Source organism: Lissotriton helveticus, chromosome 3_2 (assembly GCF_964261635.1).
Source record: "Lissotriton helveticus chromosome 3_2, aLisHel1.1, whole genome shotgun sequence".
NCBI classification, from domain to species: Eukaryota; Metazoa; Chordata; class Amphibia; order Caudata; family Salamandridae; genus Lissotriton; species Lissotriton helveticus.
In genome coordinates this window covers 258,724,635-258,748,247 of record NC_136062.1, presented here as the reverse complement: position 1 = coordinate 258,748,247, position 23,613 = coordinate 258,724,635, and the positions used below count along the sequence as shown (strand labels likewise).

The window sequence follows — 23,613 nt, the reverse complement described above, 5'->3', positions numbered from 1 at the left end:
AAACTTAGGGAAAGTTTTGTAATTGACAGCAGTCGAGAGATGATGACATGCTTCAACATGAGGGAAATGTGTCTTTCTATTAGAGGAGTTGAATATTCTAATAATCCTGTCCTGATATCTTATATTTGCGGTTCAAGACTTAAGTTAAGTTGTTAGCAGAGTTCCAAAGTAAATGTTTTCCAGGCGGGTCATACTAGGCACCATATACTTTAGCATACCACTTTGGATTTAAAGTGTTACTATGTAGCAAATTTAAGCAAAACACAAAGGTGAGATGATTACAATAGTTCTATCAAAATGTAAAATGCTGGGCATTCTTTAGTGGTCATTTGAAACATTCCTTGTTGCTCTGGTACTACTCCATCCTAATCCACCTCACAAGCATCTTGCATACTTGTATCATGATTTGATAGGATTCTGATCTCCTCCCACCTTTCTGATAATATACCAGCCTAGAATAAACTTTTTGTAATCATTTGTTTGAACTATTTAAACATTAGTTAATGTGACTTACTCATTTTTTTTTGCGACCCATGTCTTAAGGCATTTTCACTCACTTACCCTGTCACAACTGCTGCTACACTGCTTTAATAAGTATTGGTTATACTCACTGGGGGAATTTCTCCTGCAGAAGAACTCTGTATTTTCAGTTTTATCTTATAAAGTGTGAGACAACATGGAATATTCACTATTCTTTACACTATTCAATGTGAGTGTAGCGGAACACACCAAAGTTTGGTATAGAGTGACTTATTTTTAAAAGGCAGAGTTATAGTGCAAAATTAAGAATGATCATTACTGCAACTAATATTTGATACTTAGTGTACTACAATGAAATAACAAGTTCCCCAAGTTTCATTTTGATATGTTTATTTTTCAGTCTTCCCAATTGCAAATGCGTTTGAGGGCCTCTAGCCTCAATATGTAGAATATTAAATCAAATGCTATGTGTTAAACTAGCTCTTCTGAAATATTTATGACCACCCCTGGGATATTATGTCTCATGAAATAAGTAGTGATGCTCAGTTCTCTGACTGAAAGACATCTTCCTCATGATAGGGGACTCCACTTTAGCATGACTCAACATCAAGCAATAGTTATAAGGGTTTAACATGAAATTGACCCCACCAATTAGTAGTGGGTGTCCGGTAAACTAGTGGTGACCCAATAATCCCAAGGGGAATTGGACTCGGAGGTATCATGTCAACATTGCCTTTGGTGACTGGCACTGTATTGTGAAAAAGCCTTATTAACATGTATTCTAAGGCTCAGATAATATATGAAACCAAGATGATGTACGAACTAGCTCTGTTTTAAGTCAATAGGTATGATACACAACCTTCTAACTCATTCAATATACCTTTGCCATAAATGCCAGACATAGAGGCTGTGTTTTATTCAGGCACCATTTGTTTCTAAACACACCCACTTGTTTAATGTAAGATGTCAGCAATGAATGTACAAGAAATGTACACCTGGCGGCTGCTACAGATAAACAGACTTTGTTTTACTTAGGATCACCTTACCTATGGCATCTGAAAGATCCTAAAATCTTGGATTAAGAGCATTCTAAAGCAAAGTGTTCTCATACTACCTTATTGCCCCCCTGATGACCTCCAACTACCTGAGTTATGTCAGTGTATTTTCAGGCACATTTAGTAATCTAGTACCAAAACATATTTGTCACTGACTAAGGAAACAGCTGCATCTCAGCTAGACCAATGTACATCAATGAGATGTTGACAATGAAAAATAATTAATTCATTAAAAGTTTGCCATTTCATTTCTGCACAACCCCCAGAAAATCAGCCATGTAGATCCAGTATCACATCCTTCTAAAAATTTTCTTTTGCTCCAGTGTTTTCTTTTCAAGTTGGAAAACAAAACATAAGGAAATTGTCTGTGAAGATCACTATCACATTCAGTGCCTGTGGGCCTTGTTTTCCTTATCTCTCCTCTTTAGCTCCTCTTTGTAGCAGTAGGAACAGTAATTTCCAGTCTCAGCGCGTCCATAAAATGAACAGTTTTCCCTCTTGCAGCGGCTCTGATGGAGGGAATATATAGGAAAAACTGAGTTTCGCCCCTTGTTTTTATCATTGTTCAACCAGGTCTGTGGAGTTTCGTGGTCCGCATATTCTAAACAGTCTCGGATATCAGCAGTGTTAAACCCGTTCGTGTATGTTTGAGACTTATGCTCAGTCGGCATAGCATACGCCAATGTTTCCACTGTGTTCACTGTGCGGATGCCTGCAACCCTGGCGGGGCTGTAGCTTTGAGAAGACAAGGAGCGATTTTGTTGCGGATATGTCGCACATGTTTTTAAGGTGCCTATTGCTGGCCGGTAAGCTTCCTCTTTGAAACTTGAGGGCTTAGAGTTGACATCATGCAGATGGATCACACTCTGCCTTTGGACAGGAGGTGTATGGCTGTAGTGAGCAGATACCGGGATGGGACTACTTCTTTTAGCACCTGTGTTGGGTGAGGAACAGGTTGTGGGAATGGGGCTAGTGCGGTCCTTCAGTTTTAAAACAAGTTGTGTTGTATGGCTTTGAGGCAAGACTGGTGATGCTCTATCCTGAGGAGAGGCATCTAATTTCTCTTTCACAAACCCATCTTGCTCCAGCTTCCTGCTTGCCAGGCCATTCAAGGATGCTTTCTTTTCCGCCTCTTTCCTCTTCTGTTCCTGTTCTGCAGTGAAGCGCTCTTGGGCACTTGTCAGGTAGAAGCCAATCATCTCTTCATGAAATTGATGCCTGTGGCTGGTTAGCAGGAGGCCGGAGAAGATGAACTTGCGTTCACCTTGCATAGCGGCCCTCAAGATGTTAAGACTGAGCTTTACGTCAGTGCTGTATTTCCATGGATCACACTGCTTGTCCGAGAGAGACTTTGTGAGGATTCTATCAACTGGAGAAATGCTTGCTTTGTCTGTTGGAGAGGGGCTCAATGTCTTCTCCGAAGGAGATGTACTGGCAGACTGACCAGACTCTTCTTTGCTTCCTTTCCGAGACTTGGACTTTTTCACTTTTTCAGTTGAATCTCCATTCTTACCATTACCTGAATTTGCCCGGCTCATTTTACCATGAACCAAACCTCCCAGACCTCCCATGTTTTTTTTCAGTTTGATGCCCAATGTTTTGCTTAGACTCCCAAGTTTATTAGCCACAGAATCTGCCCGGTTCTTCTCTTTGTCTTTTCGTTGTTTCTCTTTTTCCTTTTCTTTCCCATTCTTCCCATTGTTGGTGTTAGAATTACTGCAGATGGAATCACGGTCCGAGTCCATGGAGTCGGCTAGAGATTGGACATCTTCTCCCACAGAAGCCGTTGGAGATTCTGGTTGGGCCAGTGGAGCCTGTGTGAAGCAATTCAGAGAGATCGTCAGTGCTTTGAAAGTTTTTAACAACTATTACAAATGTATTCAATTATTTATATGCATTTAATGTTTATTAAGGGATGCATGACAGACTGTGAACTAGGTACAGTTGGTGCGGCAAAGCGTTATACATTATACAAATGATTGCATTTAGGATACAAAATATGCACTAGCCTGAAACACACAGATGGATGTTATACAGTGGAACAGCATCTCCCCCCTCTTTCAGATTGCACTTATGGAAGGTCTCCCTGACCTATACTGAGAAGGCAGAGGAAGGAGGCTAAATAATGAAATTTAGAACACTAGCCTTAGAGTGGAGGTCAGACAGCAAACCAGCAGGAGGGGGAGGAAGACAACCCTAACAACAACTTCATCCTTGAATGCTTGTATGGATCCTTCTGGCTTTTCTCAAATTTTAAAGGTAGAACAGGTGGGATATGTGACATCAAATTGTCAAATCATGCACATGAAAGTGCGAAGCATTCATCAGCATGTCATTTCACAAGTTCCTGATTATTGTACATACACATACCAAACCTATGTGCATACTGATATTTACCAACATTGCGTAGGCTTGTTGATAATGTAAATTTGCATGCGTACATCTTGTGGATTTTCAAAAAGAAGCAACAGTAATCACACTCACAGAAAAGCAACAAAAAAACTATAAAAGCACACTCATTAAGGCCATTAGTCTGCCCTTGAAGCAATCCTATAATCAGTTATGTTATGTTGTTGTGTTATGTGTATTTGTAAAGCACACTATCACCCTCGCGGGTATCTTGGCGCTGATTGACACAATAAACATCATATCAGATAATGCAACAAAAACAGGGACAAATGTATGCATTTCTAATTGTCTTACAAGGATGCCATGAAAAGCAATCTCTTGATCTAGTTGTCCTCCCGATCTCTCTAGATAATTCTCTCATATTCATCCGAAGTATGTGCAGAGATGAATTTGCCATTAAAGTTGGAGAGCTAGTTCTCTATATCTTATCATGTTATATTTGCATTACGTTGTTGATGCAAATCATCCTGCTTCAGGGTGCTATCTGTACAAAATATTAGATGTATATAAAATACAAACACTGGCATATATCATATTAAGATAACTGGCGGTCAGTTAACCAGTCATTTACAAGAGGCGTCTGTATGAATAAGCTACGGTTTCCCTCTTTGGCTGTAGTTCATATACACTGTTTCCTGGTTTAGCTGTTCTAGTGATGGCATTCCCAAAGTGTGCACTTGTGTTTTTGTGAGCCTATCTGGAGTTGTGTTGTTAGTGGTACAGGGATGTAGCTCAATTGTGTTACAATGTTGCCCAAAAGCAATCAGCCTGAACGTGGCTTCGACGCCAGTTAGAGACTTTTGAGGCCTTATTATTCAGTGGCATGTTTGGTTGACACCATTTAATGTCTACCTGTGGCTAAACAGGAAGCTAAAATAGCTGTCTCAACAGTGCTGATGTAAGAGCTCTACAAAGCAGGCCACATTTTTTGTTCTTTTATTTTAACGGGACACAGTCATTTAACAATATAGTTCACATATGGTTAGACTCTTCCAACTCTTCTTCTAGGTGGAACATTGTACAAGATTAGAGAGTATATGAGCAACATGACATAACATAAGGCAATAGTGGGTTTAGCGTCGTGGTCTAAGGGATCGAATACAATGGATAGCAATCAAAGACTTTAACGTCTCTTTGACCGTGGTTTCAAGGGTCCTGCAAATTATTTTGGGATGGGGTGAACACAGTGCCCTTTCTAGGTGAGAAGATAAGCCTTGAGAGCAGATTGATGAATAATTCTGTTGGGGGCCCTAAACAATGATTATCTTTCTAGTTCAGCTGGTGGGGCCTAGCAATGTCCTGATTTGAATGCTGGGGTAAGGAATTTGAAGCGGGCTCAAGGATACGTTTAAAGCCGCCTTGCTACAGTGTGGCTGGCTATGCTGGGATTGCAGAAGATTGTGCAGTGAATTTCTAGCACAATAAAGGACATTGTCTATTTGGCTGAAAGGAGCAGAGGGAAAGCTCTATAAGAAGGGTGCAGCAATAAGCTAGTTGACTGTTGAATACAGTGTGGAAGAAAGATCTGGCTACATGTTATGTGATCTGGGGGATTATTCCTCATGCATTGAAAGTGTTCTACACTAGTAGTGAAGGTAATGAATGCAGAAATAGGAGAGCGCCGTCAAACAGCACTCCAAGATTTTGGTCTAGTACAACAAGGTGGTGGTGTCTGGAGCAAGGAGGTGGTGTGTGGAGTGAAATGTTGTTGACGTGGTACAATATTTCTAATTTGCAAAGGTTGAGTATTTAGCAACTTAGAATAAACTGGGGGCCATAGCATAGCATCAGTGAGAAATGCACCCAGGGAGCGGAGGTGAAAGGCTGGAGAAATAATAGTTTTTTTCAGTGATTGGCTGGTCGGTGGAGCCAAATGAAAAAAAATAAGTAAGTGACGATGGTGGTATTTAGAGTGATAGCCAACTGCAGAGTTCTGTAGATCTGAGATGTGGAGAGTGATGTTGCCTATCTGATGATACTTAAACCTAACAGTTGCAGAGGTAGGTGATCATCCGGGGCCCAGCTCCATTTCAGATTCTGCAAAAAAGGACTTTATCTGTGTATTTGGATACAGTAGAAGACGTGTGCCTAATTAGTGCCTCCAGCTGCTTCAGAGAGTGCTGCACATGTGAAAGAATTGGTGTACTGTGGCCGGGCCGCACAGATTCACGATCTTTCTGAGCCTTGTATGATGGTGCATACCCGTGGAGCTGTAGATCTAAATGATGGTGATCTGTGATGGGTGAGGGTAGCGATTCTGGCCTGATCTGTGGCATGGAAATAGAGCCAACATGAGTCGTTGACAGACTACAAGTGCAGGACAGAGTGACGGAAGTGTCGTACCATGGGCAGCCGGGATCTGCAATCGCAGAGAAACCATCCCTCACTGTGGCCTTGACAATACAAAAGCTATCAACGTGTTAGATAAGTAGGTGATGTGGAGGCAAGGGGTGGTGCGGCATCCTGGAACAGGGCATTAACAAAACCTGAAAAAAAGGAATTCTGGCTGTCATTTTCTTGATGTGCGGAGACATTAAATGAAACATCCATATAGACATCACGAATCACAATAAACCAACATATGTGGCTTTGCCTGATTGTACAAACCCATGGCTAAATGCTGCAGGCCTACTAAAATGCACAAAGATAAAATACCTGATAAATCTGAGTTGCTGAATAATAAATAAAATGGAGGTACTGTACTACCCAGTGACAGTGCATTGGCTGTCATTGTTGCCTCTCTAGGCTCTGAGTAATTAAGTGTATGCAGTATCACCACAACACTAGTGTACCCATTCACACATATCCACAAGAAAAATAGTGAACGATACGATAACCCAAACTCAAGTTTGACCATAAATATACTGAAAAATGGTCAGACAAAGGGGCAGAACAAATTGGAGGTTCCAACTGATGGCCGAACTTTAGGCTGAAGACATTGACACCAAGGGGGTCAATAGGATGGCGGGCAGACTTAGTCCGCCCGCCATCCTATCGGTGTTTGGGCCCGCCCGCCATAAGGGCGGGAGGCCCCGTGGGGGGATTAGGATGTGTCCGCCACTGTGGCGGGCGCATCCTGCATGTTTAGCATTGTGGCGGGCGGTGCTCTCAGCACCGCCCGCCACAATGCAAAAATTGCACATATGCATTTGCATTAACAAAGCAGGAGGCACCGCACGGTGCCTGCCGCTTTGTTAATGCAAATGTTTGCACCCCCTACCTGTCCTTCACTCCGGGGGCCCGCAGGGGGCCCCCGAAGTGAAGACCGCATGCCTTTCAGGGACGGCATCGGAAAGGCATCTGTTTTGGCCAATGCTAATATGGCTGGCCGTGTCTAATAGACACCTCCACCATATTAAACCTTTTCGCCCCGCCGCAAGGGGACCGGGGCGGAAAAGTGGCGGACGGTCTTTCCGTCCGCCGCGGCCTCCCCCGCCATCCTAATATGGCGAGGGGGAATTTAGGTGAGGATGGCGGGCGGATTGTCCCCACCAGGCTGGCGGTGGCTACCGCCAGCCTGGCGGGGGCAATCCGCCCGCCATCCTAATGGGCCCCCAAGTCTCTGATAGATATTCAACAAAGCCTTCAAACACTTGATGGAAAAAGTGACTTTCTAATTCTATGAATCTACCACCCGAGAGAGTGACTACACAAACAAGCATGGCAATTGTGGATGAATGGGGCATATCTGTCAAAGAAGACATGGCACATGGCAGGAGAGGAGAAACTCATAAAGATGGAAAAACTCTTAGATACCATCCAAGCATAGAATGAAGACGTGGAGGCGCGCTCCTGCTGGAAGAATGTCTGCATTACTGGGTTGCCAGAATCCACCAACAGAGATGGAAAGATGAGACTTTATGCTGAGGAAATGCTGAATGAGCTATTAGTAGAGCAAATTCTGTACACATAACTTGGAAAAGAAGACCTGCAGGATAACGATATATCAATTTTACTTTTTACAGATTTACACCAATATGCAAATTACAAAAATAAAGACTTTTTCGTGTAAAAGGAAATATGGCAGTTGCAGATATCATACACTATGATGATACTGGCCAGGCTCAGAATTACCTACAAGTGGAGAGTGCACAGCTTCACTACCCAAAATCAGTCAAGAAATTCCTCAAACTCTGCAACAGACCCAAAGACTCCTTGAATACATATGTCAATGCAGCCAGCACACCCTTTGAATGAAGGGAGCTGAACTTTAATGTATGCCCACAAAGCCAATGAGGAAGTCTGCAGATGAACCCATTGATCATGTAGACTGTGTTTATTAAGAGTACTCATTGCTTCTATATATATATTTTTAATGGAATATAGTTAGGCTGTAATAGTGACGTCTAACACCGAAGGGTTGGCATGCCAGAATTTACAAGTATAGGACCACTAATTACTGAGCTTGGTATTGCTATTTCGAGACAACTGTGTTGTTCATGCCTTGTGTGTAGTACTCTTGCAAATGTTTATCCATGTAAAAGTTGGGATTGGTGAGACCCCAGGCCATCAAAGTACAACTACAAGAGTACTGTTTGAGGTGGGATTTGTAAACATGATTATTGTATTTGTAAACTATTGCTAGAGTGCTATAGTCACCTAATAGGCATCCTGGTAAGAATCGTTAATAGAAACTTATCTTCCCTATGCAAACATTTATGGGCCATATATCCAAGTCTTAAATGTTTTTCTGAAAGGTAGCAATTGCTTAATTGCCCTACTCTTCGGTGGTAGGCTGTCCTACATTTTAGCCCTTAATTCAGAAAAGGTTTTGCCTCCCACCTTGACTTGTCTCCAGGTAAGGTCAACCAGTTGATATGTTTTCCCTAGGTGATTACCAATATTAGATGGCCTCCCCATAAGATACTCTCCTGATAGGCTCTGTCTTTTTTGTTTATGCAATGAGCGCATGATAACATTTGACAGATTTAAATCTATGCGAGCCTTTAATATACATGACTGCCCACAAGCTTGCATCATTTTTACTAACCACTATAGTAGCCAGAGCTTACACTATAGTGGTACTTTGACAGGTTGAACTGCAGCCGCCCTAGGGTTGGAGTTGTTTTTATTGGTATCACCATGCCCTAGCCTGTACCACTATGAAAATGGGGTAACCCAAAATGGTTCAAGGACCAGGGTAGTTAGTAGTATCAAAAACAGTGGTCCCAACCAACAGTTTAAAGATCAACTCAATGTATTCTTACAATCACTACTTATTCTTTATGAGCAATCAAAATATTCTGCTCCAAAGATTCAATCAATTACTTCATTGCAAGGAAAAAGAGGAAAGTAACAGCACCCTGACCTATCAAACCAGGTTGAACAGAAGGAGTTTAATAAATCACTCCATCGCACATATTATTTATATACATTTTTACATAGTTTCATCAACGGTATAAAGGAGCAACATTACTAAGACCGCGCAAGAAAAAGAAGAGAGTGCAGTGATTAGAAAGGGTGGAAAAGCTGCACAAGATCAGTGACAAAGAATTGGTATATACACAGTTTATAATGATTCAAAACATAGGCTGATAGAAAAAATATACAGCCCTTTTTGGGCAAACGACATCTACTAGTCAATTAACTCTTGGTTCATATATGCAGTCGTAAATCACATGTATAATGCAGTTGGAATAATTAGTGGACCAGTTTGCAATATTAAAAAGCGTCGACGTTTCGACCCGACTGTGGCCTCGTGGGTAATTGGGAGCCTCGACCTGCGGGTCTTCCTCAGGACATAAGAAGCACAACCTTCATACCGTAGAAGAGTCGTTGTCGTCAACCCAGAAAGCCTTTCGTGGGTGGCCTGGTCCTCAGATGATGGTCTGCACTGGTCTCTTACCATAGACACGGGCACCAACCCTTACAAAACAAGATGACGTCTAGCAGCATAGGTATCCGAGGCGAGATCAACTTAACTCTACTAATGTCACAGTTTGGCTGTATCTAAATTCGTCCTGTTGGTCAGAGGATGCTAACACAGTATTTATATCTGAGGTGGAGTGGATGCAGTACCATAGCTATAATGTCTACTTCTTGGTGTTTTTAGTGATCTTTTCTGCATATACCTTAATCGAAATGCCACTAAGACTTATGTTTTTGAGGACATATAATAGGATATTCAATAACATAGAAACCCACTTGCAAAAAAGGGAACCAGTAAAATCTGGTATTCACAAAAAGTATGAAAAGCACTAGCGGCTTGAACACCTATTCAGTCCCTGAGGCAACATAACATGGTGTTGAACAAACAAGAGAGGTCTAAAAGAAACACTGCAAAGATCTTTCATCTCTACTAAGCTCTAAACAATGTTAGAAGTACTTCACAAAGAGGCACCTACTCCCGACCCCACAAAAACAACAACCAAGACGAAGGACAGATCTTAAATAACATTCCACCATTCAGAGAGAAAAAAACGAAAAGACTATTATTAAATGGCTAACAATCCTACTTTCAGATAAGCCTTTTTCTGGCTTCTGTTGTTAGGGATCACAGATGACTTCATCAGAGGTTAGACTGTCTGTCTTTCGGGCAAGGACTGGCAGGCAGATCCCTCCCATTAGATTTAACTAGCAAATTCAGCAATGGCTGGCCCAATAAAATTGGAGGCATTGGGCAAAGGGATATCTACCTAGACTCCAGCAACATTCAAGAGAGGTTTATCCCCTGATGGCTCCCATTTTGAACCACTTACAAGAGTGTGAAAGATGGCGTACAGACTTTGTATAATATCGAATACAACCATTTGGAATAAGAGGTGTCTTACATGAAGAGACAAAACCACATGTATTGGTACACCTTATGTGCTGCACCCCCAAATTATCTTTATCTTTAAAACACTTCAAAATTATAAGCACAAACGTTATTTGGTTAGAATGCATTGACTAGAGTTGTCAGGAAGTTCTCACCTTCCTAGATAGAAGAAGGCTTTTGAGTACAAGTGGAGTGACTCTTGGAGAAATCTGTGACACTGCACTTGTAGGTTTACACATTGGTTTCAGTATAGTAGCTTGAATTTCTGGGATTTTCAATCGTTTCCCAGAGAACCCAAAGGATGTTAGAACTATCATAGGTTTACAGGGGTGCTTCTGGGACACAATTGTGAATTACCTCTTACAGTCGTGTAAAGCCATTGGTAAATGTGTATTGTGGACAGAGCAAGTACACTTTCATCAGCGCATTTATCAATTTTACATTTTTCCCCACTAGTGGAGAAACCCCATCTCCTACTACCCATAGGGCATTAAAAACATTTCTTGGGAATCCCAGCCTTTTAAACACTAATTTCATACCTATGGGAGCTGATTTACGAAAAAGGGATATTACACCATACTAAAAGGGTAAAACTATTTTGTGAATTACAAAATGTAATTTGTCCTTGTAATCTAGCAGTGTAAGTCGAATTTACCTATGCAATGGCTTTATGTACCGGGAGCAAAAAGTCCTAATGGTGTTTTCATAATAACATATGGTGGCACCTGTCTTCATTTCATACTGCTGCTCACATGTAGATGGTCATCTGTCTCTTTTCTTGATTGAGTACAATGTGCAGGCGGGGATTCTGAAAACTGTACAGCAGTGACTGGGGTTTCAACCGATACCATTAAGGCCCGCATTAGGTCATGTCGCCTGGGAAATGGCTGAATTTTCCTCATCTCTGGCGCTACTAATATAGGTTGGTATAGAATGAAGAATTAAACAAGCAAATGGTAATTCGACTCTGATTCCCATTCTATTTAAAACCGTTAAAGACACATGTATGAAAACTGCCCACTAGCAACGAGTATAATTATTGTGTGTTCACCATAACAATTGGTACAGTGAAAGCATGCTACTATGCAATTTTCCAGCATTTAAAATTCACTCTATGATTAGATTGCACAATCTGTGCTTTTTATTGTGCCTTTTAGTATTGCTTCTGGACTGTATGGGGTAGTTTCTTGAATTGAACAAGAAAAGCATCTGCAGACATTCACAAAGCCTCATTGAAAATTCGCTAGTTTCTAAATCCGTACTCTAGCGCCATCTAGTGTATTATGTCAATTTCTATTTCAGGATCGCTTACCGAGCAGAAAGCATGCCACAATAGCATATAAGAAAGGATAAGCCCGGCCCTAGCAGGTAAAGTAGGGCCCGAAACTTTACATTCTTGGTGGCCGGGATCCGTTGAAAGAAACTAAACTGTAGAATAATGTGACCATAGCTTTCCAATCTAGCATGAAACTGTGGCCTCGACCCAATCTGTCAATACGCCATCAACGGCACAACGCTTACTAAATGGCAGACTGTCTGCTGTATGCATGCCAATGACATGGCATAACATAACATAAGCACGGTTCAGCTGATAAAGGGCCTATGACACATGGCCAGATGTGCAATTGGTTACAGCATTGCATAAATGGGAGTCTGCAATCCATGTGTAAAAACGGTCTCTAATTTCCTTATTACATGCCATTTGTGACCCTTTTAGTATCCTCTGCTGTAATAAGTTATTACACTTTAGTTCTGTCCTCATAATACCTGCTGCCAGACTCAGAAAAGATGAATGGTAGGACACCTAAAATAATTAGAGCTGCAGTTTAAACAAACCTGGCTTTTGATCTGTTTTTCCAATGATGGACAGAAACAAGATATCTATGGCAACATGTTTATTTTTTGCACACTTTAGACAATTATAGTTATTTATTATTTATGTATTCAAGAGTTTTATATAGCGCTGGCTAGACCCAGAGGTATCAGAGCGCTTTACATGAGGTTCCACAAAAATTACAATTACAAGATTACATCAGTTCCAAATTACATCAGTTGCTAGACAAACAATTGCAAGAGCGTAGAAGACGAGATAATTGATGTGTAGAGGGGAAGTAGTGGGGGGTAAGGGAGGTGAGAAAGTGAAGATAGGGGAAGAGACAAACAGTAGAGACGAAAGGAAGTCTGTCTAAAGACCAAAGGAGGTTATCCACGGCCCATCTCCCCTATAGCTAAACCAGGTAGCTCCATTGGGCATCAGATAGAATAGGTCAGTCTCACTACATTGAGAGAGGAGAGAAGGAGAGAAATAGAAGGAGGGAGGAAGCGAGCGGAGACAGCAAGAGAGATGAAAGGAAGTCTGTCAAAAAACCGACTGGGTAGGTGATGTCCAGGGAGAGAATCCCGGCCTGTCTCCCCTACAGCTAGACCAGGCAGCTCCATCGGGCGTCGGACAGAATAGGTAGCCCTCAAATGATGAGGGAAAAATTCACAGATAGAACGGGGGGACTAAAGGGCCAGGACAGGTGAGGGCACAGGTCAGAAGCAGGAAAGTGGAGAAGAGTAGAGTGGGAAGAGTAGAGTAGAGTCATTGTGAAGTTCCTTTTTGGAATTTTTTAAATATAGCCGCCAAATCCGCTTTTGTGATCGCCATTGCAGTGGCTCCTGTGTCATCTCGCAGCGTCGGGCGTTTGACTAAAGGAATGAAAAAAAATCTGAGACTTTACCCGTCTGCTTGCTCATCGTCTTCTTTGACGGCATAGGGTGTGGACCAGGCTGGCCCCTGAGTAGCTGTCTGAGATGAGGCTGTTGCACTCCCAGTTGTAGGTGACCGACTGGGGGGATTAAGGCAAGGTGAGGGTTGTCGGGCCCCCAGGCGCATATTCTGCGAGGTATATGCGGCCTCAAATTTAAGAATGCCTCATGGGGAGTGCATCGTGGCTAGTCGGTGCCAGCAATGCCATATAGGAGGACGACCAGCAAGTAAGGACAGATGGGGAGTGGTATGGACTGTGGCCCTTCTGGTCGTGCCGGAGTGCATAGGCAGCACGTCGAGAGTCATTGGTGTGGGCTGGGTTCAGCCTTCAGGCATTGGTGGCCGCTGGCAACATGGTGTGTGGAGGCCACGGACCCCCAGGGCGCGATCACTATCGCGGAATCGGTGTTGTCAGGGTCAGATCAGGTCCGGAGGCATTCCGAGAGACAGGGCTTTTTAAGTTTGACTTACATCAAACTGATTCTGATATCTTTTTGCATCAAATACCTAACGTTTTTTTGGTGTGTTTAATTTTGCACTAGAGATTCAACTTTAATTCATCATTCCTACAAACATCCTATCTCTTTCATATAAAAGAGCAACACATCAAGGATTTAAGTGGGCTGTGGGGGACAAGTGAAGGTGTGGCTATGGATTATAATGAATAAAGAACCCCTCTGAAATACAAGAATATTTCAAAACAGTGCTGAACTTGAGCGCCAGCCAAGATGGCCACTCATGCCTGGAACTCCGTGAATTGTTGAAGCCTATTTGCCTGTCATGGAGCCTCCACGCCTCTAATTTGGCTGCATGGACTGGTCAGACCACAGATACCTAACAAGGTGAGCGAGACATTCATTTTGGCTACTGTTTCTGTGCTTTTTTCATGCTGCACAAGTGACTGCTTTCTTCTTTCTCACAGCGCCGGACATTTCACATTCAACTCGCACTTGTAATGGAGTTTTTCCCCTCACCCTAGAATGCTGCAGTTTCTCTCCTGAGAGATTTTTCTTCACCATTATCTGTATTTCGCTACCATTTTAAAGGACTACTACATCCCCGCCTACTACTATACTGTTATTCGTTATACAACATTCACTTCAGTTATGCCTGCATGTGTACCAAGTTGCTACAGGACCTCTTTTTTCTACATGTCGACCTCATGAGGCACTCTTATTAAATTTCACATCACAGAGTCCAAGGGGAATTTCTTCTTTTAGCTGTTTTTGCCTGCCTCGCAATGGTGTCTACATTCCTTTTCCTCACAACAGCACCAATTCTAAGTAATTCAGTGCTTGCAATGGAATGTTCCCCTTGCTCTGAAATGCCACAGGTTTCATATTAAAAGGTCACTTCTACTAAATGTACTTCTTTGCCTACCCTCTCGAGGCCTTACTCTCCTGTTTGGCTCCACTGAAAGAGCTTAGCTTATATTTGGATTCCTTCTGGTGTACTCATGGAAGATGTCTACATAGTTGTTATTTACTGCCTCAGTTGCCTCAATTACTCCCTTTATATTGGTACTCTGTTGTTGTAATGCATATTGTGTGGGCAGACTAAAGAAATTGAAAATGTTTTCTCATCAAGCAAGGTCATATTCCCAGAAGTCACCGTTCTCATTAAAGGCAGACACTCATTCTATTGCAAGTGCTACTCCTTTAACTATATCTAAGATGTCCTCCTCTTCCTAATCTTCTCTCAAAACCAGCAACACTACCTCTGCTCATAAGCAGATTAAACAAGACCCACCTCCTTCTGTCAAACCTTATTCACTTTTCTCATTAGAACTCTTGCTGGATGGCATAAGAGCTCTGTGCCCATTTGTTGTTGAAATCAAGACTTGCATTCAAAGTCTAGATGACAAATGGTCTCAAATGGAAGCAAGAGTCTCATCAATGAAGGAACATATTAGTAATGTCTTACAGGTTGAAGCAAGTAAAATTTGAGTTTTGGAAAAGAGGAGGCCGTGTTAAAAATGTTAATGTTTCCAGCTAGGGAGCAGAATAAATTGTATTTTTTCCACCAGCCAGGGAATTTAATTTTTTTTTAATATTCTGCACCATTTTCACTTTCCCTATCACTCTCACAAATTCATCACACACATAGTCTTTTCACCAACAAAGTGCTCCCGCGTAGTCGTAGGTCGTAGCACGCCCTGCCCCGTAGAGGGACGGGAAGACCCCTATGATGAAGCATGACACTATGGGATTCATAGTGTGTGAGGGGAATTTTAAAAACACATAGTGCTTTTCTCTAAACATCTTTAGAGACACTTTCCTTCACTGATCACAATAAGAAATTAAAAGTATATAAAAATATTAGACACTTAGGATAGAATCTCATTGTTTATTCAAAGTCTGTCAGGAGGTAGATTCTATTCTCTTGAAACCTCCACCCTCCCCTATTTGTTATTTTCAGTTTTTGTTCCTCCAGCCTCTGCTATAAAGAATAGAGTAATCAGTTTATGCCATAAGACATTAAAGTGTTAAACTATTTCCCAAAAATCTGATACTGAGGGGAGATGGCTCATTGTTAAATTACATATCAATGATATTCCCTTAACGCTTTTTAATATTTATGGTCCTACTCAAATAGATTATTCCTACTGGCCTAATGTCTCCAATAAAAGTTTGCAGTATGATGAAGACTTTTTTTTGGGGGGGGTGATTGCGATCAAATCATGGATCCTTTTGTTGACCGCCACATTCAAGTCAAATTTACACCTCATAAAATACACAAACAATTTCACTCTTTTCTCGTACATTTCCTTGTGTAGTTCATTGAGACTCTGTAATCCTTCCACCAGGGAATTGGATTTTTTTCTCTGCCTCTCATGGCTCTCTCACTAGGCTTGACCATATTTTTGTAAGTAAATCGCTTTCCCAAAATCTTATTAACTCTATTATTGAATCGATTGTGATTTCTGATCATGCCTTAGTTATTACAGATCTAGATTTGCTTCCAGTACATTCCAAGTCCCAGCTTTTTCCTCCTCCTTTGGTACTTTTACTGATTAATTTTATGAAGATCCATGTGGATAGGACATTTTGTCAAACATCATAAACTGTTTAAACGCTTAAAACATCAATATTCTATAACATCTTCCATGGGAAGCCCTGTGTTTAAAGATCATGAGATTATGGATGGTTTGTGAGGTTTTACCAAACTCTCTATATGCCTAAATCTTCAGCACATCCTTCTCAGATGGACGACTATTTAAAAGCTGTTGTGAAACCCAACCGTGACATTTTGAACTTTTCTCTTCTAGAAAACGACATATCTCTCTCAGAAATTCTTCTGGCAAGTCATTCCCTTAAGAAGCTCAAGACTACAGGACTGGATGGCTTTATGGCAGAAGTTTTCCTTCACTTCTCTAATATTTTACTTCCCAGATTTTTTTACATTTTCCACTTTTTCCTCAAGCACTGGGTCTGCTGGGGGCACCTCAGAGGATGCTACCATTTGTCTCATCCATAAAGATGGTAAGGATTCCACACTTTGTAAGAACCCATTGCTCTGGTAAGCATAGACTATAACATTTTCACCAAACTGTTGGCGTTGCGCGTTGAACCTTTCTTACCCACACCGATAGGCAAGGAGCAATCAGGTTTTGTCAAGTGGAGACTTGCACCAGACAATTCTAGAATATTTTTTAATATTTAAAAAAAAAGCTTTTTCTTTGTTGTATTCCTTAGAGGCTGTATCTATTGATGCAGAAAAAGCATTTGATTGCATTGAATCGACCTTCTTACTCAAATCCCTGTCCTGGCATGGTCTGGGTCCCCATTTCATGGCACTTATTTCTTTGCTTTATAAATCTCCCATGGTGTTCATTTTAGTTAATAGATTGGGTCAATAAATTCTGTCGTCTTGGAACCCAATGTTTCTTTCTTGGTGGGGTCTTCTTGACTCAATCAAAATGATGATTACATCCATTATCTTACATATTTTATCCATGATACCTGTATACATACCTATCACATATTTAAATTAACTTGGATTCAATCGATCAATCAATCAATCAGAGTACTTGTAAAGCATGCTACTTACCCGTGAGGGTCTCAAGGCGCTGAGAGGAGGATGGGAGGAGGGGGGTGCTGCTACTGTTCGAAGAGCCAGGTCTTGAGAAGTCTTCTGAAGACCTTGGGTCTGCCGTATGTGGGTAGGGAGGGTGTTCCACGTCTTGGCAGCGAGGTAGGAGAAGGATCTGCCGCCGGAGGTCGTACGTTGGATGCGGGGGACAGAGGCAAGGACAAGGCTGGTGGAGCGGAGCTGGCGGTTGGGGGTGTGGAAGCTGAGTCTGCTGTTCAGGTAGGCTGGCCCGGCGTTGTGGAGTGCTTTGTGTGCGTGGGTGAGGAGTTTGAAGGTGATCCTCTTGTCAACGGGGAGCCAGTGTAGGTCTCTCAGGTGGGGGGTGATGTGGCTGCGGCGGGGGACGTTGACGATAAGTCCGGCGGAGGTGTTTTGGATGCGTTGTAGTCATCGTAGGTGTTTGGCTGGGATTCCTGCGTAGAGTGCATTGCCGTAGTCCAGTCTGCTGCTGACGAGGGCCTGTGTCACCGTTCTTCTTGTTTCGGTCGGGATTCACTTGTAGATCCTGCAGAGCATGCGGACGGTGTTGTAGCAGGAGGAGGAGACGGTGTTGACCTGTTTAGACATGGAGAGGGAGGAGTTGAGGATGAATCCTAGGTTGCGTGCATGGTCGGTGGGTGTTGGTGCTGTTCCCATTGTGGTCGGCCACCAGGAGTCGTCCCAGGTTGAGGGGGTGGGTCCGAGGATGAGGACCTCCGTCTTGTCTGATTTCAGCTTCAGATGGCTGCTCCTCATCCAGTCAGCGACGGCCATAATTCCCTTGTGGTAGTTGGTTTTGGCGGTGTGTGGGTCTTTAGTGAGGGAGAGGATGAGCTGGGTGTCGTCGGCATAGGAGATGATGTTGAGGTCGTGATGGCCGGCCACTTGTGCGAGGGGGGCCATGTAGACGTTGAACAGCGTCGGGTTGAGGGATGAGCCCTGGGAGACGCTGCAGATGATGTCGGTGGCTTCGGATAGGAAGGGTGGGAGGTGGACTATCTGGGTTCTGCCTGAGAGGAAGGACGTGGTCCAGTCTAGGGCCTTCTCTTGGATTCTTGTTTCTAGGAGGCGTATCTTTAGAGTGTGATGGCAAACCGTGTCGAAGGCGGTTGACAGGACCAGGAGGATAAGGGCTGATGTTTCGCCATTGTCTAGTTGGCACCTGATGTTGTCTGTGGCAGCGATGAGGGCTGTCTCGGTGCTGTGGTTGCGTCTGAATCTGGACTTGGACGGGTCCAATATGTTGTTGTCTTCCAGATGGCGGGCCAATTGAATGTTTATGATTCTCTTGATTACCTTTGCCGGTAACAGGAGCAGGGAGATGGGCCGGAGGTTCTTGAGGTCCTTGGGGGTCTGCTTTGGGCTTCTTGAGGAGGGCGTTGATTTAGGCGTGCTTCCAGCTTTGCGGGAAGGTCGGTGTTTCGAAGGAGATGTTGATGACCTTCCGTAGTTGGGGTGCGATGGTTGCGTCTGCTTTGTTGAATACGTGGTGTGGGCATGGGTCTGACGGAGAACCTGAGTGGCTGGAGTTCATGACCTTGCGTGTCTCGTCGTCGTTGACGTTGGACCAGGAGGTCAGGCGGTTGGTGTTCACAGGGAAGGTGGAGTCTGGCGTAGTCGGGGAGATCGTGGTGTTGAAGCTGTCGTGGATGTCAGCGATCTTGCTGTGGAAGAAGATGGCTAGTGAGTCGCACAGTTCTTGTGAGGGCAGGATGTCGTTGGCGTTGGCGCTGGGGTTGGAGAGTTCCTTTACGATTCTGAAGAGCCCTTTGCTGTCGTGTGCGTTGTTGTCCCATCGGTTTTTGAAGGAGGATCTTTTGGCTAATCTGATGAGGTTGTGATGTCTGCGGGTGGCGTCCTTGTGGGCTCTGTGGTTGTCCGGTGTGCATTCGAGGAGCCATATCTTCTCCAGTTTCCGGCATGCATGTTTAGAGGTCTGCAGAGGATGTATGACATTACAACGCATGCTTTTACCACGCATGACTTTACAACGCGGTTTTTACAACGCATGACTTTACAACGCATAGTGCTTTGGGGCGCTGGATAGTGAATAGTTTAAATTACTATTCCAACTTCAGTACCCGTGCATAGTAGGGAAGGTTTTGGATAGTAAATTAAACTTATTCCCTATCCTAGAGCGCCCCCCAGCGCAATGCGTTGTAATGGTTTGCGTTGTAAAAGTTGCGTCGTAAAGGCACTGCGTGGTAAAAGTTGCGTTGTAAAGGATGTTTCCCGTCTGCAGCTCATCGGTGAACCAGGTGGCTCTCTTGCTGGCGGGGCTGTTGGAGGGTTTCTTAAGCGGGGCGAAGGTGTTGGCACTGTCGTCGGTCCACTGTCTGAGGTTGCAGGCTGCGGCGTCTGGGTTGGTGGGGTCGGTGGGTGGGTTCTGGGCGAGGGTGGTGATCAGCTGGTCGTCTGTGACTTTGCTCCAGCAGCGGCGAGGTAGCTGTTGAGTGCGGTGGTGCGTGGTTGGTTTCTTGAAGGTGAAATGGGTGCAGCGGTGGACGGTTCAGTGGAGTTCGGTGGTGTGGTCGAAGGTGACGTGGGTGCCTGTGGAGAGGACGGGGTCCAGTGTGTGGCCGGCGGCGTGGGTGGGTGCGGTGACGAGTTGTCTGAGGCCGAGGTTAGCGAGGTTGTCGATCAGGGTGGCGGAGTTGGCGTTGTTGTTGTTCTCGAGGTGGAAGTTCAGGTCTCCGAGGAAGATGTAGTTCGTGGAGGCGAATGCGTGGGTGCTAGCGAGGTCGGCGATGGAGTCATTGAACTGAGCCCGGAGTCCGGGGGGTCTGTAGATGAGTGTTCCTCTGAGGGTGGTGTTGGGGTCGGTGTGGATCCCAGGCCCGGACTGGCAATGCCGGGCACCGGGCAATCCCCCGGTCGGCTGCCAGGGTTGGGGGCCGGTTTTTTGGCCGGGGGCCGGTTTTGTTGCTGGGTGGGGCTGGTGCCGTTTTTTTTAACACTGCGTGCGTGTCACTCGCTCCGGAGCCTCCTTGCGGTAAAACACACAATTTAAACAATCTCAACAGAATTGCAATCACCTGTGACTGCAGCTGCGTTCTGTTCAGGATAAATACATTTGGAGCTGGCGCAGCAGTGCCATTTTAGTGGGTGGGTGGGTCGCGTGCGCGCCCGGGCTGCCCCTAGTCTTCAGTTCAGTTCAATCACCTCAGGAGGGGGAGGGGGGCAGGCGCGGCTGTTGGCGTGGCACATGCGCAATAAAAAGTGCGCGCGGCGTGACCAGAATTCCAGATCCCAGAGACTGAAACAACAAGAGGCCCTCGGCCTCTCCCACCCCATAATTTAATAATTTCTAGCCCTGGCCCTGCCTGTCCCAGTGTCCAACTTCCTGCAGTGGCCTGTCTTCCGCCCGCCGCCAGGTGAGTGTTATTTGCATTTTTCCAAATTGAATTTCAATCCGATAATGCACAGCAGAATAGGAGCGCGGGGTTAACAGGTAGGTAGGGCCGAAGTTAGTACATGTAGGAAGCGTCTATTTATCTAATGTGCGGAGCGCTGAAACGAGTCAGTCTGCTTTTAGGGCGCTGAGACTAATGAAGCACAATTTCTGCTAAAAAAATGATTGCTCGACATATTTGCCTTGTTCCCACGTGATGAATGTTCCTTTGCAAGCATCCATAGCTAAATGAACCTTTCAGCCCTGTAAGTTATCTAATGCAAATGCTATCAAAATTTGCTTTTTTATTTCCTGGCTGAGATTTGCAAAGATACGGGCTGTGTTCCCTCAGGTTTTATGATTGCAGAATTTCTGTACATCCAGGGGTAATTAATATAGTTGGACTCGAGGTCATTATTTTTGAGGAGAGTTAAAATGTACTAGAATTTCTATGTGTAAGAGATAAACGAATTTACTAGGTTCAAAAACGGGGATGTGCATTTCCAACAGCAATGTAGCCTGTGTCATTACACACATTGCTGTTTGAGACCTTCGTCCCTTACTTTAAAACAACACAGTTTTGAAATGACAATACCTTTGCACACGCAATGGTGTGATGAAAGGTGGTACTTTGCAGCACACAAAGAAGCAGCAATAAACATTTCAGATACAAAAGCTATATTGCGCCAAAAGTTGACACTAGCACCGTGCAAATTTGCTTTATGCCACAGAGCCCCGTCCCGTTATTAGCCAAGCAAAGGGGATTAACAGGGCAGGAACAACACAACCATTCAATTTTGACGCAAAACCACATTTACTGACCTGGCTCTGCCTGAAATCTGAATGCCAAATGACACCAGGGACAAGTGGACTATAGTTTGAGATTTCTATACATAACGTGTGATTTCTGGGAAATAATTAATTTTACCCTGCTTACCCCTGAATAGTCAGGGCCCCTAGAGCGGGCAGCTCTGCACATTCTGTGCTTGGAAGGTTGGTGTAAGGGCGGGGCCAAAGGCCCCCATAGCTAGAAATGACCACACAGATGAAGTGCTATACTATCTGGAATGGGCTCAGAGCACGTACTCCTGGCCCCTTTTATTGGAAGGGTCACCTGACCATTGACACCTGTGATGGATGGGTGTGAGGTGTGTGGAAGCCAGCCCTCAAGGAGTGTCTGGTGGATGCACAGTATTTGGAAACACTAGAACGTGACAAGCCGGTCACTGCAGTTGGGTGGGGCAGAGGGAGTGATACTGTGACGTAGTGGCCGTAGGGCTGGCCACGTGGTGCTGGCACATACAACTTGAGCGTTCTTTCCTTTGAACAATCAATTTACAGATGACTTGAACTGATTGATTCTTATACATTTCTCTAATATTGCTCAGGAGGAGATTTATTTTGTAAGCGTTCTTTCCTTTGTGCCAGCTGCCAAGCAGAAGCCCACCGCCTATCCTGGTACATGTTGTTGGAGGTTGTGAGCAGGTGCAGGCCCGGACTGGCAATGCCGGGCACCGGGCAATCCCCCGGTAGGCTGGAGGGGGTGGGAGCCGGTTTTGTGGCTGGGGGCCGATTTTCAGTCCGCCCGTCACAGCCTGTGATAACCTAACATAAACAGACGGAGCGAGGAGGAGGAGGTGCCTGTGCGCAGCGCGCAGAATTCCATTTCCCGCATGCGCATTGGGCAATTAACTGCGCGTGACTGACGAGAGGAGCAGAGGTGCGCACGGACGGACTGTAGTTGAGCGGCCGGCCCCTGCATAATTTTATTCCTACAGTGGCTACTGGCAGTGGCTGGCTAGCGCCGCCGCCTAGCCCCCCGATCCCCCTGTGTCTGCCATAGTGCCAGTGCCACCCTGTCCCGTGACCCCACCAACAGCAGGCTTCAAGACGGCAAACCCGGTATAAAACCTAACTCTCCAAGACCAGAGGCCCGAAAACCAGCAAGGTAAATGTCCGGTTGGACGTTAAAAGACTTTCATAATTAAGTGTTCGTCACACGCCCTGGCCCCGGTGCCACTGCACCTGCTGCACCATCGATAGACAGGCCAAGTTCGAAATCTCCACCTAATTATCACCAATACTGCATGGAGCGTTAATAACAGCATGCAGGAATTCTCTCCAATAACGCGCCAGTGCTGAGCACGAGGAATAATCACGTAAATTGGTGTGCGCGGTGATTTTGACATTATTTCGAGCATTTTCCCCTACTACATTTCAGTTACCTTTCACAGGTGGTGGGGATGGAATGTGCAGGCATTCCCACTAAACGAATAATCTCTAAGGGGAATAAAATCCCATTCCTGTATCAATCAGGATTTCCAGCAGACTCGTTTTTCTTTTTTTTTAATTGGCCTCAACATAGAAGGTAATATAGCACATATCAATTTAAATCAAGCGACCACATAGCCTTAGTTTCTTTTCTACTAGGAGTTGGCCTAACAGCTAGGGCTGTCACCCTCGAATGCGGGGAACTGGGTTCGAGTGACACTGAACATCCTGTGATTCTGGGCAAATCACTTAATCTCCCCGTGCCTAACAAAAATGAATGTGTTCTCATGTAATTCAACTGGTGCTATGTAAAGCGCGGCTCGATACCCGATTTGGGTCAAGTTCGCGCTATATAAACTCTGTGGAAAAAACAACATATTTTTCCAATTTTGTATCAGTAGATCCAAAGTTCAATTGTTAAAAGAAT

The 23,613-nt window shown here is 44.2% G+C and overlaps 1 protein-coding gene across 1 annotated transcript in view; it reads right to left on the bottom strand.

Annotated features, from left to right (window-relative positions):
* Positions 1-965: 965 nt before the first annotated feature.
* The window catches only part of OTUD7A (OTU deubiquitinase 7A), a 681,211-nt gene continuing 658,563 nt past the window's right edge, over positions 966-23,613 (bottom strand). Inside the window, exon 12 of the mRNA XM_078685161.1 lies at positions 966-3,349. Within this exon, the coding sequence (XP_078541287.1) occupies positions 1,922-3,349 (1,428 nt within the window). The 3' untranslated portion in view covers positions 966-1,921. The remainder of the gene's footprint in view (positions 3,350-23,613) is intronic.